Source organism: Physella acuta, unplaced genomic scaffold (genome assembly GCF_028476545.2).
Source record: "Physella acuta isolate Inbredline_101_S28 unplaced genomic scaffold, ASM2847654v3 ptg000462l, whole genome shotgun sequence".
In the NCBI taxonomy this organism is placed as follows: Eukaryota; Metazoa; Mollusca; class Gastropoda; family Physidae; genus Physella; species Physella acuta.
The window spans coordinates 818,114-833,442 of NW_026731981.1; the positions used below are offsets into that span (position 1 = coordinate 818,114).

The 15,329-nt window shown below is 33.6% G+C and overlaps 1 protein-coding gene across 8 annotated transcripts; it reads left to right on the forward strand.

Moving 5' to 3' along the window:
* The first annotated feature begins 1,939 nt into the window (after positions 1 to 1,939).
* Positions 1,940 to 14,429, forward strand: LOC131943564 (uncharacterized). 8 transcript variants are annotated; one of them, XM_059303763.1, is made up of 9 exons: positions 1,971 to 1,985; positions 3,647 to 3,699; positions 10,713 to 10,810; positions 11,507 to 11,622; positions 11,778 to 11,840; positions 12,222 to 12,287; positions 12,463 to 12,624; positions 12,891 to 12,956; positions 13,124 to 14,429. In XM_059303763.1, the coding sequence occupies exons 6-9, from the start codon at positions 12,257 to 12,259 to the stop codon at positions 14,032 to 14,034; spliced, it is 1,170 nt and encodes a 389-aa protein (XP_059159746.1). In that variant the 5' UTR covers positions 1,971 to 1,985; positions 3,647 to 3,699; positions 10,713 to 10,810; positions 11,507 to 11,622; positions 11,778 to 11,840; positions 12,222 to 12,256; the 3' UTR covers positions 14,035 to 14,429. The 8 variants fall into 8 exon arrangements, with proteins under 8 accessions (XP_059159747.1, XP_059159746.1, XP_059159742.1 ...); XM_059303759.1 differs by lacking the exon at positions 1,971 to 1,985 and adding an exon at positions 3,368 to 3,420 and having other exon boundaries at positions 10,713 to 10,819; XM_059303758.1 differs by lacking the exon at positions 1,971 to 1,985 and adding an exon at positions 3,368 to 3,420.
* Positions 14,430 to 15,329: the final 900 nt, after the last annotated feature.

Genomic DNA, 15,329 nt, shown 5'->3' on the forward strand with positions numbered 1-15,329 from the left:
ATTGATGTTATACAGTAGCTAACACATGCTTTTGCGTAAAAAAATAAATATGCATTAGCTGTAGTGTGAAATATAGACAAACGTTCAAACCACTTCCATGACTTAGTTCCCTTTTTAAAATAGTTAAATGCTTGTGTGGTCCTTTTGATGGATTTCTACTAAAGAAATTAATAAGCAACTACTTCTCTTCATTTTTTTTTAAATACATACTAAAAATGACGTATTATCAAAAAGAAAAGTTATGAAAAATTAATGATATAAATAAAAAAAAATAAAAACAAGAAGAAAAACATTATACACAGACACAAAGCTTTCACGTTTTATATTGTTTTGAACGTCACGAGAATAGGAAGTATTACGTCAAGCATAAATTGAAACACATTTTTAAATCCGACTATCCCCACCGTCACGCATCGTTACAAAATGTCATATTGCCATCAAAAGATTACATTACCACCACCCCCAACCCGTTTTATGCACAGCACATTTTTTTTTCATAAAAAGTCAACATTAATTTTTTTTATCAATTTTAAATGCAGTTTACAAATAGTGGTCTTTAAAAGTGCAAAATATTAAATATGTTCTGAAATCTATGTTTCAGTTGCAAAAGTTTAAAATTATATTTTTTTATTGACCCCGCCTCCCCAATCTCCATCTTCTTATTCATTTATTTTATCTGTATTTGAAAATCCTTTTAAAGTCTTATGATAGTGAAGAGTAAAAGTTGTCAATCTAATAGTTTAACTTCCCATATGTATGACTTGTGTATTTAAAAAAAAACCCACTAGGAACACTTAAGCTATGTATTTATAGTTGGGAAAACTAAAATTCTGGACTTTTTAATGATTTTAATAATACTTGTTTAAAACTGTCATATTTCTGGCTAAAGGTAGGTAATTGTTATGTTTTTATTAGGGATTATTAGTTTAATAATCATTCTGTCTTTGGTAATCTATTGTTGTAGGTACGTAAAATCGGCCGAGGCTAGTAGTGTGAGAAAATAGTGACACATAAAATTTTTGTAATTATTTTATATTTTTAGAAAGATGTTTTAAAAATTACAAAAATGTTTCAAACTTTCATTTATGCACCTGTTTTTAAACGATTGTATTAAAACTTTTCAGTAATAAATAAAGATTAGCGATGTTTTGATCAGATGCAAACAAGCTCATTTACTTTAGCAGCCATCTTGCTTTTCAAGTTAATAAAAACAGTTTACTTTACGTATATAAATGATTATATATTATAAGTTTCGTCTCTAATGAATTGGCTTTATGACTTTCACTAAGATACCAATATGAGTATTCTCAACAACTTCCCAAAGCTCCATGGTGATTGAAAAAAGGTGTTGTAATGCATATAAGACACACAAACGAACACACCGACAAATTTATTGAGAGAGAGAGAGAGAGAGAGAGAGAGAGATGCATATGTGGATATTTATAATCAATAAATACACGTGAACGATAACAAAAAATGAGTATATAATGTCAATATTAATTGCAGTAAAAGCTAATTTAACAAGTTGCGATGGGGAGTATATTGACAATACATCATATAAAATAGTTTATGGACAATACATCATATAAAATAGTTTATTGACAATACATCATATAAAATAGTTTATTGACAATACATCATAAAAAGAATTGCATTGTAAAGAAAACTGAATAGTGTTTTCAAACCATGGATTGTTATATGTTCTATTTTAAACAAAAAATAGAATGGAGCTTTAAACTAAAACATAAATTTAATTATTTTTTTAAAAACTGTTTATTTTAATAACTTATTTTAGTTGTAATGTTTTCTGTTTCTACACCTCTTACGAATTGTAGTCAGGTACAACCTAAATGGCAATGTCCAAGACATATTAAATAAGATCGGGAAAACCTCATAAACCCGGACTTTACGTGGTACTAAAAATAACACTTTATGAGGAGTCGCCATTTCGATTGAACATAGCCCTATACGAACTGTTGCTAAAGGTATGTACTTAGTATTTCCAGAGTTTCTTCCAGGCATCTCTTCGGGGGGGGCGAAGCCCCCCCCCCCGAAATTTTTTTACCGCCCCCCCCCCCCCCCCGAACGAAATGAAATTTATATAATTTATATAGAAAATATATACTTTTAACAGTGTCCGCCCCCCCCCCCCGAAGAAAATTTACCGCCCCCCCCGAACATTTCAAGTGCCCCCCCGGAGAAAAAAGTCTGGAAGAAACACTGAGTATTTCTCTACCTAATTTTATTAATGTAGTGGATTTGATTGTAAATTATTGCTGATTTTAAAATAAATAAGTCCTATTTAATCAAATAAACTTAAGTTTAATTTGTTTTAATGATTAAATACTTACATAATTTGCCGATCACAAAACATGTCGTAAATACTGGATTTATTAGCTAAGCATTTGCCCGTAGTAAACTTAACCGCTGTGTTAAAGAGGTGGGTGGGGAGTGGGTAGTTATTTTTACTGATTTCTGCGAAGCTATAAAAATGTAACTCGTTTGTGAATTTTTCTAGGAAATAAATGTAACGTAGTTCATATGGGGTGGATTAACATTTTGTGTAGTTATTGCAGTGAAGTAGGAAGTTCTAACTCAAATTTTTAATGACGTTTTTTTTAACTACTAGAAACAATAACATCAAGGTATATTATATCATAGCATGGTTTTACGTGTAATAAGCATGTAAACTGTTAAAATAATGTAAGAGATATAAAATTATAAATGTGTGTATAATTTTTCCGATAGAATTAACGAGTCAAAATTATACATTTTATATTGACTAAGAAAAAGAAAATTTAACTCGTACCCATATCATTAATTAAGCTTCGACTTCTCTAAAAACACACGGAATTAAACATTGACAATTTTAGTGTACAAAAAAAAAGATTTTATATTTTGCATCATAAAAATGGGTCAAAATAGGTCACAAGAAATTTTTTTGAAAATTGATCTATATCAAAATTAAGTTTACATTCAGCACCCCCCCCCCCCCCTCACGACACACACTTAACTTTTTCTTTATGTGTCTTTTCCTCTCCTTTCTCAACCCACCCCATCCCCATGCGCCTCGTTAGGTTACGTTGTAGGCTGATAAATCGGGAAAATATCAGATGACGGGACTTTCTCTTGTTCTAAAAATACCACTGGCGTTTATGTTTCTCCCTAGAAAAGCACATTTTCACATAGTCGAAAACAAAACAAGAATTGAATATGCAAAAAAAAAAAAAGCTAAATTTGCACTACATTGGAACTTATTCAGGCAAAGTCAATAGGAGAAGTTATTATTTGTACGATTTAGACATTATATATAATTTCGGGAAAACCCCAGATTACCGAACTTACGTGGTACTAATAATAGCACTTTGTGACGGATCGCCATTTTATATCAACATAGGCCGAAACGAACTGTTGGTGAATGTATGCAATTTTTTATATCTCTATCTAGTTCTATTAGTTTAATTGATTCGATTAAAAAATTACCTCTTAACTTTAAATTAAATATGTCATATTTAATTTGATAAATTGAAATATTATTCTTTGATTTATTCTTAATAAATTAAATCAAACAAAATTTATCATTCACTAAAAAAAATATGAAGTGCGTAGTTAAAGGTTAATACTTTAACGTTGTCTTTATATTTAGCTAGCAGTTGCCCGTAGTCAGCTAAACGGCTGTTTGAAGTGACTAAGTATCGGGTGAGTGGCTAATGATTTTTGAAACACTGAAAAATGTAATTCGTACATGAGGAATCTTTTTTCGCGAAAGGAAATATCGTTTCTATAGGGGTGAATTAAAAGTGTACGTATTTAATAAGGGAGATAAGAACATTTTGACTCCATATAATAAATGACAGCTTTTTAATTACCAGAAACAATAACACAAGTAAATACATTATATATATATATAAATATAAATAAATAAATAAATATATATATATATATATATATATATATATATATATATATATATATATATATATGTATGTATGTATGTATAGTGTCGGGAGGAATGTATGCGTTAAATATGATGACTACTTCTATTTCTAACACTCCAACTATAAACATGTGATGAGGACGGGAACACGCTTACTTCCGACCACACTAATAATATCAACATGTTTGTGTTGATCATCTACTCCTTTATAGCGTATGGATTTTCACGATTTTCTACAGAAACATACAACAAATTATTGCTTTAGCAAATAATAATATATATAATTAACTTTCTTAACAACTACTACCACTAAACACACTAAAAATACACTAAAAATATACAACACACATTTTCTCTACAATAGCTAAACCCCTAACTGTCTTCACTCCTTCGTCCTATGTCATCGGTAACATTGTCGCGTCACACTCACGCTACAAATATTTTAACACGCGCACATACTCTCGAACCAAATCGTATACTGTCAAAAAGAACTAAAATTTACACCGTCCTAATTAATTTCTACTAGTCAAGTCTTATTTATATCTATCTACGCTGTGATGTACAAGTAGTAAATCACAGTAAAGTCGATCTGAAGTAAGTTATTGTTAAATAATTCTAGCATTGGTTCAAATACACACTTTGGTTTTTGTTTCTCCTTAGACATAGATCTAATATTTTTAAAACTAACGGAAATAATCAAATTGAATTTACCAAGAAAAAATTGAAAATGTCTATGTAATAGATTGAAATATAGACGACAGAAACCATGCTGTTTGTATATAGAACTTTATTGGGCCTCAGCTAACATGATGGAAACCGGAGCAGGAAGTAACGATAGATAAATACAAGGGACATCACTCAATAACAACATTATAAATATAACTAATACAAGAAGAGTGAGTTCCCTTGACTTCACAAATCTCAATATATTACATCCCTTTACCGTTAGTAAACAACAACACATCTCTCAATAGAACAATTGATAGTATCCTAAAATCACCAAATATATTGTAACCTGAACATTATATGATTTGAATCATTTGGTAGATTACATCCTTACAACAAATGCAAACTATGCTACAACATAATTAAAATACAAAACAATGATGTCAAAGTCCTTTTGACCTTTACAATCATAGGTTTAACTTATCTGCGACTTTGATTGTCCTGTTTGACCTTCTCAGTGGCTTTTGATTTGGTGACTCAAGATTCTGACCATATGGATTCTCTATCTCAGGAGGTCTAGGATCTAAATCATTAATTCCAGAATTTACATTTTCTGACTCTAGACTACTTGGTTCACTCATATCAACAGAACTTGGTTGTGGAACAAACTGAGTTGGTGTGAACTGATCCGATTTGGTGGGATTGATAGATTCACACTTATTATCTGCACAAGTTATTTTTAACTGGTCTGCATGTCTACGGACAATAAGTCCATCATTTGTTTTTACTTTATAAGACACAGGTCCTGTACATTGAACAATTTGACCTGGTATCCATTTTTCCCCTCTCCCATAATTTGTCAGATACACATTATCATTAACTCTAAATTCTCTTTCAATGGATGTTTTGTCATGATTTAATTTTTGTGTATGTTGATGTTGGTAAACAGACCTTTGAACAGTTGGATGTAGTAGGCCAAGATGAGTTTTAATTGTCCTACCACACAGCAATTCACATGGTGCAACACCTGTTGTTATATCATCATATATAAATCTTAAATCATCATTCACTGACTCTTCAGGCCAACCATTCCTACAGTACTCATATACTTTTATCAAGCACTCATCTTTTTATGTTTCTCTTTTAACATCATTCACATTTATATTGGAGTTATCCATGATAGTGAAAAGAACAAATACATCTTCTGGTACATAACCAAGGCTTTGGTTTTTTAAAGGTAATCGACTAAGACTATCTGCACTATTCTCAGATCCAGGTTTGTATTTCAATTCATAATGGTATGCGGCTAGTGTGATAGCCCATCTTTGAATTCTTGGTGAGGCATGCTCAGACAGGGGTTTGTTTTCCCCAAACAAACCCAGCAATGGCTTATGATCTGTAAAGATGGTGAACTCCCTACCAAACAGAAACTTGTGAAATTTGTTAACACCAAAAATGATGCCTAAGCCTTCCCTATCTAACTGAGAATAATTTTCCCAACCTGGTTCAAAGATCTACTGGCAAAAGCAATGGGTCTGTCACCCTTTTCATCTATGTGGGATAAGACTGCTCCTACACCATCTGGTGAAGCATCACATGTTAAGATAAGTCTTTTCCCTGGGTCATAGTGAGTTAGTAAGGTGTCAGAAGACAAAGCTTCTTTTGCTGCATTAAAAGCAGCATCTTGTTGTTTACCCCAGTGCCAAGTTGCATTTTTCTGCAGCAGCTTGTACAGTGGTGATAGTTTACCAGACAGATTTCCTATGAACTTTGCATAGTAATTTATCAAGCCCAAAAAAAAGCTCTTAGTTGTTGGGTATTTTCAGGTTTGGGTGCTTCTTTAATGGCTTTTGTTTTCTCAGGTTGAGGTCTGATGCCTTGCTTGCTTAAAATATAACCAAGAAAACTAATTTCTGTCAGCATGAATTGACATTTATCTATTTTCAAGACTTTATGACGTGTTTTAAAATGTTCAGTGTCATTCTTACCAGTTATGTACACATTGTCAAAGTAAACACAAACATTTGGAATATCCTTAAAAATACTGTCCATGACAGCCTGGAAAATTCCAGGGCTAGATGATATACCAAAACATAGTCTTTCATATTGGTAGAGTCCTTTATGTGTGTTTATTGTCGTATATACTTTTGAATCTGGATGCAGTTCTAGTTGAGTGTAAGCATGACTAAAGTCCAATTCAGTGAATTTGTCTCCTCCTGCCAAATTCAAAGAAATTTTTTCAATGTTAGGAATATGATACCTATTTAGCTCTATTTGTTTATTCAGTGTGGCTTTATAGTCTCCACAAATTCCTACAGAACCATCCTTCTTTAACACTGGCACAATGGGCGTTGCCCAATCGGAATAGTCTACCTTCTTTATGATGCCATTAGATTCCAATCTACTTAGCTCATTTTCAATTTTATCCCTCATTGCATAAGGTGGAACTCTAGCTTTGCAGTATCTTGGATTTGTGTCTTTAATGCTTATCTTCGCTGTTCTATCATTTAGTAATCCTGAATTACCAAAAACACATTTATTTTCAGATATAACTTTATCTATTGAAGTAAAAATAGATTCTCTTGCTTTGTTCACTGAAAATATACTCTCCCAATTTAACTTAAGATCAACTAACCAGTTCCTACCTAGTAATGGTGGTCCATTTCCTTCAACCACAAGAAGAGGAAGTTTAACACTTTGACCATTATAGCTTACATGAACCATACACTCTCCTATCACCGGAACATTGTCACCAGTGTATGTTGTTAGACACTTGTGACATGGTTGTAGAGGCACTGATCCTCCTGTGACAGCGTCAAAGTCCTTCTTTGTGATGACTGTTAGAGATGCTCCAGTGTCAAGTTGGAAGCTGATGCTCTTACCGTTGATATAAACTAGTACATTGATGGGAGCATGACTTATTGATTTCACAGAGAACAGGTTGAAATCCGGCTGCGAATCAGTTTGAGCATTTTCACAGGTAGAGTGGTTCATTGGTTGGGTTAGGTAGTCTTGGTGAGAGTTAACATAGTGCTGCCTTTGGTTGCGGTACTGTCTTGACTGGCTAGATTTAGCAACAGACGAAGACTTTGCAAAGCAGGCCTTGGCAATGTGACCTTGCTTACTGCACTTATAACAAGTTGCTGACTTGAACTTGCATCGATGAGATGCATGGGGACCTTTGCATCGATGACATTTTTGATCATTATTACTAGATTTAGATCTAGGATTTGAACGTGCAGGCTGTTTAGCATAAGTTGAAATGCTCTGATGGGGTTGGTGTTTGTTGACTAACCTGCTGTTTACTGCATGGATCCCTGAGGGTGCTAGAGATCACGCCGCATCGGATGACTGCTGGAATGAAGTTGCAAGTTGTATTGCTTTTTCCAATGTGAGATCTGACTCGAGAAGCAACTTTCTTTGAACATCAGGGCTGTTTACACCTGTCACAAACTTTTCACAAAGTCTGTCAGACAGCTTGTCTCCGAATTCACAAAATTTACTTAGATGACGTAAAGCAGCAACATATTCTGATATTGATTCGTTTGGTTGACGAGTCCTACCGTCAAATTTGGCTCTACACAGGAACTTTGATGGTGCGGGCGCATGGTGGTCTGTTAGCAGTTTGCTCAGCTCGTTAAAGCTCTTGGTAGTTAGACTAGCTGGTGCGCATAAGTCCTTTAGTAGCCTAAATTGTTGAGGCCCTATGACTGTTAACAAAACAGCTCTCTTTTTGGCTTCTATCGTCACGTCGTTATCTTCAAGGTAAAAGCTTAACCTATCTAGATAATCATGAATGGTTTCATCATTCGAATCAAATTCTTTTATTTGGCCATACAGCGCCATTATCCTAGAAATACTTAGCCAATATGCTCTAGCAAGCTTTTTTTAAAGTAAGCATGTGCTCTTTTAAGTCGATTGATTTATCCTCGTCTCCAGTTGTAATAGATTGAAATATAGACGACAGAAACCATGCTGTTTGTATATAGAACTTTATTGGGCCTCAGCTAACATAATGGAAACCGGAACAGGAAGTAACGATAGATAAATACAAGGGACATCACTCAATAACAACATTATAAATATAACTAATACAAGAAGAGTGAGTTCCCTTGACTTCACAAATCTCAATATATTACAGTCTAGATCTACATTTGAAACCTTTTCGAACACATAAAATACAATTACTTATTAATTATGTCGTAATGTTGCCAACTAATCTGCATGGAGTGACCCCTACATAAACTCATTTAATCTATTGATCAGTTTTTCTGCAGTATGTAAAATATGATTAGATCTCTGGGTAGAAAGTCGCAGAAAATGGGACTATATAGATCTAGTATCAGAGGCGTAGCGACCCTTCCCGGCGCCCGGGGACAAACTTTCAATTTGGCGCCACCTTCGGGATAAACCTTTCAGTTTTCGATTTGCACCCCCCCCCCCCCCTCAAACTTTCGATTTCCACCCCCCCCCCCCCATCATATATTTTTTATATTTATAAAGCAAAAATTCACCTAAATTGAGATTTTAATTTGTTTTTCCAAACCTTTTGGTGCCCCCTAAGGTCGGCGCCCGGGGACATATGTACCCCCCTGCCCCCCCCCCCCCTTCGCTACGCCTCTGTCTAGTATTTATGTATGTCAATGTGAACTATATCCATATTTAAATAATATTTAAACGTTCTACTAATATTGAGATACACAATATAGCTGAAATGTTGAAATTTAAACGAAACGTGATGTTTTTAAAATATGCAGATATTTAAGCTATTTAAAAAAAATAATCACCGTAAAATAGCCTAATTTCTCAAACTTAAGGCCTAAATAGCAAGTAAACCGCTAAATTATGATATCGATACTTCAAAAAGCATTTTTACAGCAGACGATAATTTGGCGTCATTTCATTAGCAAACTGGTAAGGTTGGTCTACACTAATTACTAGTAATTAGAGTTAGCACTAACATCTTAATTAATTAGATAGTTAGATCTAGATCTAGATGTAAAATGTCAAACGATTAACAATCTACACTTTAATCTAATCTACATTTAAAGATTCTAGTTATAGAAATTCTAATATATAGATCTAGAATCTAGATCTAGATCTAGATCTAGTCTAGATCTTGTTGGTCAGCTGTGTGTGTATTATTTCTATAGCTACTAGAAAATCTAGATCTAGAATTCTAGATCTAGATTCTAGATCTCCTACTGTTACTGTACTAGATCTAGATTCTAGATCTAGATAGATTTAGATCTAGATTTCTAGTATCGAGTTGATAAGAATTCTAGACTAAAACTAAAGCTACTATTTACTAGAAATCTAGAATCTAGATCTAGATCTAGACTTTATTCCAGACCTAGATCTAGATCTACTACATTCTAGACTAGTAGATAGATCTAGATCTAGTAGATATACTATAGGCCTATCGATAGATCTAGACTAGACATAATCTAGATCTAGAGACAGAGATCCTAGATCTAGGGCTAGGCTAGACTACTCTAGACTCCTAGCCTAGAGTAATGATGTTATGTCTCTCTACGATTTCTAGTTTAAAGTTTAAACAAAACTTCTTTTAAAACTAGATCTAGACTAGAATCTAGATCTAATCAACACTTGAGTCAAGGTTTAAAATCTCTAGAGACAACTAATGTAATAATCTGTATAGATCTAGACTAGATTTAGATCTAGACTAGATTTAGCTAGACTAGATTTATATCTAGATCTAGATCTAGATCTCGTCATATTGCTCTACTCTACTAAGTCTAACTAGGCCTACTAGAATATAGAATTTACATTTTGAATGACTAAACTTAAAAACTTTAAACATTGTAAGAAATCTAATTTCTAATCTAGATTAATCGAGATCAGCATTCTATAAGTGAGTGCTTATTTGTAGTTTTACTTGTTTTGACTTCGACACGGATTTGAACTCGAGACTTTCAGTCAGCAGCCATTGATATATAATAGAATAACTACTTGTATAAGCAAAGGCCAAAGGGTGTTATATTTCTTAGCACAATCTTAAGTTAATTACATGTATTTATTTACTTTATAATACTTTTAAGATTTAAAAGGTCCCTGTGTGTATCTAACCTTAATTGTATGCTTTCAGGTGTTGAAGATTTGATGGCTGCTGTGTGTTCAAATGCCATTCCTTCCTAGCAAGAAAAGAGGTTGTTTATCAGGACAACATTAAAGTGATTGAGCTGTGTAAATATTGTAAACCATTATTTCTTTGAATTATGATAAAACTGTTAATAAATGCTACATAATTAGGGGTCGGCGTGGTCGAGTCGGTAAAGCTCATGGTTGCTAAACCGAAAAGTCTCGAGTTCTAACCCTCGGGCAGATGAGGCTCGTTAGCTGGGGACAGCCACTCTTCTAGGAGAGACAACTCCAAAATTAAACAACTGCTGCCTTGTAGTTTGTTCTTGGTTGGACAAAGGCTATGGAAGCAAATCCAAAAAGAAAAGCAGGCTGAAATCGGAGTCAATGGCCTCAATGGCGCATAACCAGTTGACACGTACCGCTTAATTGTGTTGGAGGCGTGGTCGAGTCGGCAAAAAACTCATGGTTGATAAATTCGAAGAAAGTCTCGAGTTCAACCCCACTGGCAGATAAATCTCGATCCCCTTCAACACTAATAATTAAGAACGAAGAAGAAGAAGAAGAAGAAGCTTGATAATTCAATTTATTTTAATTTTTGGTGTTATATTTTAAATTTTAAACAAATGCAAGTATAAGCTTATTTGTTAACAAAAATTTTATAACAAAATCAGCAACTCTTGTGATTTTCTTTTATCACCACACTCTTATTAATAATAATGTAAAATATTTGTTGTATTATCATCATGTAATATATATGTATTATAAAAATATGATGATAAACTTTGGTGTATTTTTCAGAGCATGATTACAAGGTTTTGTAGCTTTCAGTTTATTCTAACAACATTTATTTGAGAACAGAAAAGTGTGTAGTGTATTCAAGGCTCAAGCTGAATCATTTAAGAGTCTTCACCTTTGTAAGTATTGAAAAATTTAGAAACTTACTTTTTTTATAATTTGTTTTATATTCCTATAGTATAACTTTTTTTTAAGAATCAGTACAAATCTTAAGATGTTTAAATAATTTTTAAGATTATTACTGATCTAAAATGTTACTTATTTTATACTACAGCAGCATTGTCCATTGGCAATTCCCACAGAAAACTAAAAGGAAAACATTAGTCAGCCAGTTCAGGTAAGGAAAAAGTTTATTCAATTTAAAATGGTCAGGTAATTTATTTTACAAATCTGAAATAATCCATGTTAGGGCTTATCAAGCTGTACAGTTAAAATATTTGTCTACTGTTAAAATAAATGTAATAATATTAATTAATCATAGCTTTATTTAAAAGCATTAACAGTAGGTACAGAGGCCTTTTTACACATATGCCATTTGAAAAAAATATTAACAACATATTAACCAATTACCAATGGGTTCTTACATATTAAAGACAAAGTATAAAATCAAAATGTGGAAATATGTCTGTAAAATTTACATGACTTTCTATTATTTAATTGTCATGTGTGTCATTATGTGTTACTGCAAGATAGACATTTAATGTCTACATTATTTCAGGTGTGGCTAACTGTGACATTCAGAATAAGCAAATAATGGCTGACGAAGCAGGTGTATTCCTTCCAGGTAAGATATACTAAGATAAAAGGCAATTTTAGTTGTAAACAATTAAATATCTGTGCTAGTATAACATCTAGATGACTTAAGTAAAGTTTATTTTAATAAAAGGCAGTTTAATATCATATATAACAGTTACTTTTCTAGAGACATAAATTATTTGTTCTTGCATGAAATCATGAAGCTGAGATGTGCTATGGAGGAGTTGATCTACACAAAGATCTTGCAGAATGTATGAAGAATCCAGGTCACGAAGGTTTTATACCTCATAAAGATTTCAACAAAATGTGTCTTCCCTCAAGTTACCATGACGACGACCTGATCAAATTACCTGATAGGCCTACAGGTAAGAAAAAATGTCTTGTTAAATCACTATAAAATGGGCAGGTAATTTAATTTTAAAATGTAGATCTATATGTTCCTGCTTATCCACCAATACAGTTAACCCATCAATTTATTATGTAATGTATGTATAGAAGTTTTTTCTGTATTACATACTGTTTTTAAGTCAGCAATTGTATCTTCATTTTAAATGACCCACTGTTTTAAATGCAATTATATTATTGCCTATTACTGTTTATGGAAACTTATCATTCTCATAACCTGTTTCAGATCTGGCTTGCTGTGAAAGTCAAAATAAGAATAAAATCAATGACCAACCAGGTGTGTTTTGTCCAGGTAAGATAAACTTAAGTATAAAGCAAATACAATGTAAGAGGAAATATATATGTCCTAGTTTAAACATCTAGATGACTTTAGTATAGCTTATTCAGACAAAAGTTTTTTTTAACATTACATCTAACATTCTCTTTGCTAGAGAAATAATTTGTTGTTTGTTCCTGTAGGAAATCATGAAGCTGAGATGTGCTATGGAGGAGAAGCTGATCTACACAAACATGTTGCTGGCTGTAAGAAGAATCCAGGTCACAAAGGTTTTATACCTCTTAAAGATTTCAACGCAAGTTGTCTCCCCTCACGTTACCATGACGACGACCTCTTGTCTGAGACAATCAAAACATTGGCAGCCCTAACTGTCCAGGTAAAGACTAAATTCACCAGTCTAGAGAGACCAAAGTTTTACCCAGACACTCAAGTTCCATATCCATGTTATAAGGACAGAGGACGTCGCGTGATGAGGTTAGGGACGGGGAGGGTGTGGCAAGTGGACAAGTTAACAGAGAAACACAGAAGAACTTGTCGTTGTGCCAAGTGTAAAGTGTCTGCCACACCCAGCAAAGTGTGGGGGAAGTTTCATGTGTTGACAGCCACACACGTGGTGTTTGATGACAGTGAGGTGAGACAGACCAAGTGTGTTTTAGGTTTTGATGACAATAAAAGTCCAGGGGTCAGTCTTGATGGTTTGTGGGTGGACAGTAGGCCAGACACTGAGAGAGATGTGTGTGAGTTTACATGTGAGACATGTGACTTAGAGTTGGTTGATGAACTGGACAAGATGTTGCGGCGCTTTAAAGGTCTATGTGAGAAAGTAAGGGACAAATACGGGAGATTTTATTATGTGGACAAGTTGACCATTATAGTGTCACATCCTCATGGCTGTCCTAAACAAGTCTCTGTAGGACAATGGACACACAGACAGGAGAGGGATGGCTACAAGACCAGGTACTGGTACACAACATGTACATGTCCAGGCTCCAGTGGAGCGCATGTCTACAGGCTGGGAAATGACGGGTGGTATCGCCATCCCCACAGTGGATCAAGCCCCGAAGGAAATTATAGTGGGGAGCATTGGGGCTGATGTAACTGTTAGTTCTCTCCCCTTGTCTACACAATGTAAACAAACAAAATGGCGGAACCTTTCCCGTCTTTGAACAGTTTGTGTTAAGACCTGCATGTCTTATCAACGTTTTATTACATTTAAATGATTAAAACAAATGTTTTAATTGATGTAAACCGTTTAATCGTATTCGTTTGCATGTACATTGATGGGTTTTAGAGTTTTTTTGTTTCAAGTGTTGTAAATATTTTTCTAATAACTTTTGTCGGCAATCGTTGTCCTATACCTATAGGCATAGGCTGGCTATTACCTGTAAATTAAATGTAACCTACCTTTATAAATGTCATATTCATACTGTTTTTATTTGTTTACAAAATGTTCACACTAGACGACATTAAATGGTAAAATGAAATATCTTTCGACTGTTGTTATTTGAATCTTTGTTGTCTGTTGATGTTAAATTTGTTGGCAAACAGCGCATGTTGTGATGTTGATGTTCGCTTCAGGCTATTATGGGTTGTAAGTTTAAACTTTACAACAAAGTCCATTTGTTTATGCCCAATACACCTGTAAGACTAATTTAAATGAGATAATTAGAACAAATGTGAAATTCTAATCATTTAAAAATATTTTGACACATCGCAAACTACATTAAAATAGAAATGTAAAAGTAGTTTGATGCTGTCATTGACTGACATTTGTGTTAACATTGTTGTCATTCTAATTGACAATCTTTGACTTTGATATTATAAAACATCTTTTGTAACAGTTGATAGATCGGAAGTGATAGAACAACTAGTTTGACTTTAAAACATTGAAACAAAGTTTTCTAACATGAAAACTGTAAAGCAGGGCGTTAATAAGCAACTGGAGAAATGGGACGACATGGTCGAGTAAAAAAGTACGTGCATTTTGTCCCCAAGGACACGAGTTTGATTCCCATGTTCGATTACCTTTCTTGATGCACAGATCTGAAGTGTACCTGGACATGTTTGGAGAAAAATAATTCGGCTGGGTGTTCCGTGTCGGCTGAATGGCTTGTCAATTTAAACATAATATGTAACACAATGTTATACACAACTGTTACACCAATCCTACTTATGTTCAAATATTGATACACTAGGGGCAATATCGGTTTAATTAATTTGGTTAAAACGATAAAACAAATGCATGAAATAAACATTCTTGAAAAAGCTCAGCTATAAAATATAAATAGGCCTACTGCGATCCTTAAATTGGAAAAAAAACTATTTTGTGATCAAAGGGAAGTAACAATGAAATAAAGATTGAATTACAAGTATTTACATAGTTGCTTC

What these genes read in the sequence shown, in the direction of transcription:
- LOC131943564 (XM_059303764.1), top strand. Translation starts at nt 12,257, where the DNA reads ATGGCTGACGAAGCAGGTGTATTCCTTCCAG. An exon ending in AGCAGGTGTATTCCTTCCAG is followed by an intron (nt 12,288 to 12,462) that starts GTAAGATATACT and finishes GAAATCATGAAG; the next exon opens with CTGAGATGTGCTATGGAGGA. An exon ending in ACCAGGTGTGTTTTGTCCAG is followed by an intron (nt 12,957 to 13,123) that starts GTAAGATAAACT and finishes TTGTTCCTGTAG; the next exon opens with GAAATCATGAAGCTGAGATG.